We start from the raw sequence: 1,666 nt of genomic DNA, 5'->3' as shown, positions 1-1,666 counted from the left end.
CACGTAGTCCATTCCACCTTTATCTATCTAGGTTATCCGTCTTTCTTAACAATGCAGAATGTGATGATCGATCCCTCTATTATGGGATTTATGTTTATACCAAAGCCTCTACTTTAGATATTTACGCTGATGAAGGAAAGCCTTGTTAAAGACTACTACTTTTGACTTCCTTTTTCATACTATTCTTTCATCCTCCTTACCAGAACGCTTTTCCTGGTTCAGAAGAATAAGATACTGAAATTGTGGCTGACATATGTAAAATGCCTTCGTCTTGAAGCTACCAATGCACATCACAGTGAAATCATTGTCAATTAATTGTTAGATTCCCCATATCACCCATAGCCACCCAAATCTTTTTTTTGCCTCAAACTCTGCTACCGTATCACTCGATAAGTGTACTTACTCAGGTTGTGCACATGGCTGAGCGAGATCGTCCCCTTTGGCATGAGAACCGCCTACCTATGCTAACATTACTCATGCAGATGGCGGAAGTTAGTAGTTCTCCTATGCCAACATGAACACAAACGAAATCGTCGAATTTCATATAGAAAGAAAAGGAACAACTTCTATTCTCTTTTCTTAAGTATAAGAGGGATAAGTACTTATTCTTGGCTGACGGTATCATTGCTGCTCCCCGCCTAATGCGGATCATTGTTCAATGCTTATGTGAAATCTCAATCCAAAAAATATTCGTTTCGTTGGAAAAACCAATGCCGACGTCAAGATCAGTCTCCTTTCCTTTCAAAAGTGAGCGTGCAGAGCTGAAAAAGATGGAGTTACCTGGAGATGAGATTTCTTTCTACGGATATGAAGGATACAAATATGCTATTTTCTGCTATTCGATCTATTTGTGCATCAAGTCCGAAGAAGATCTCAATCTATAATGAGGAAATGATAGTAGCTCGTTGTTTTAGAGGCTTTCACATATTCAGTCGGAAGAGTTTAGGTAAGACTTTCAAAGAAACTCTTGACGGGAGAATCGAGTCTATTCAGGAAGAATTGCTGCAATTCTTCAATCCTAACGAAGTAATTCCGGAGGAATGCAATGAACAACAACGATTACTTAGGATCAGCTTGCGAATTTGCAGCACCGTAGTGGAATCATTACCAACGGCACGCTGTGCGCCTAAGTGCGAAAAGACAGTGCAAGCTTTGTTATGCCGAAACCTAAATGTAAAGTCAGCAACACTTCTAAATGCCACTTCTTCCCGCCGCATCCGTCTTCAGGACGATATAGTCACATGTTTTCACTTTTTAGTGAGTGAAAGATTTGTATCCAAGTCTACGTTCAAAGCTTCTACCATAGACCTAATTCGAGAAGGTTTGATAGTCCTAAGAAAGGTGAGGGTGGGGGTTCTATTTAGGAAGAATAAGAAGAATCTCATTCATGTGTTCATGCTAACAGAAGAGCGGATAAAATACACATAATACTTTTTTTCAAGAAATTCCTAATGTAACTGATGAATTTGGGATGTCATGCCCCACAAGTTAGTTGTCCAAGCGCTCCCTAGGAGGGCAGTCTACCACACGATAGAGTTTTGAGCCTGGAGCCAAAGCCCCAACCCCTCCATTTTAGGTTTTTATCTAGAAAGAATTTCAGGAAGTCATATCGGCCAGATAAGCCTCTGACGGCTCCATATTGATTTTTCCCAGTTTTCTTTCAGAA

General features: G+C 40.2%; 1 protein-coding gene across 1 annotated transcript; it reads left to right on the top strand.

Moving 5' to 3' along the window:
* The first annotated feature begins 786 nt into the window (after positions 1 to 786).
* LOC123120291 (ATP synthase protein MI25-like) lies at positions 787 to 1,428 on the top strand. Its single transcript, XM_044540264.1, has one exon. It carries the CDS (start codon positions 787 to 789, stop codon positions 1,426 to 1,428), a length of 642 nt encoding a protein of 213 aa, XP_044396199.1.
* Positions 1,429 to 1,666: the final 238 nt, after the last annotated feature.

This window comes from Triticum aestivum, chromosome 5D (genome assembly GCF_018294505.1).
Source record: "Triticum aestivum cultivar Chinese Spring chromosome 5D, IWGSC CS RefSeq v2.1, whole genome shotgun sequence".
NCBI classification, from domain to species: Eukaryota; Viridiplantae; Streptophyta; class Magnoliopsida; order Poales; family Poaceae; genus Triticum; species Triticum aestivum.
The sequence above is the reverse complement of the archived record's forward strand: the minus strand, read 5'-3'. Positions and strand labels throughout refer to the sequence as shown.

What these genes read in the sequence shown, in the direction of transcription:
- LOC123120291 (XM_044540264.1), top strand. Translation starts at nt 787, where the DNA reads ATGAGATTTCTTTCTACGGATATGAAGGATACAAATATGCTATTTTCT.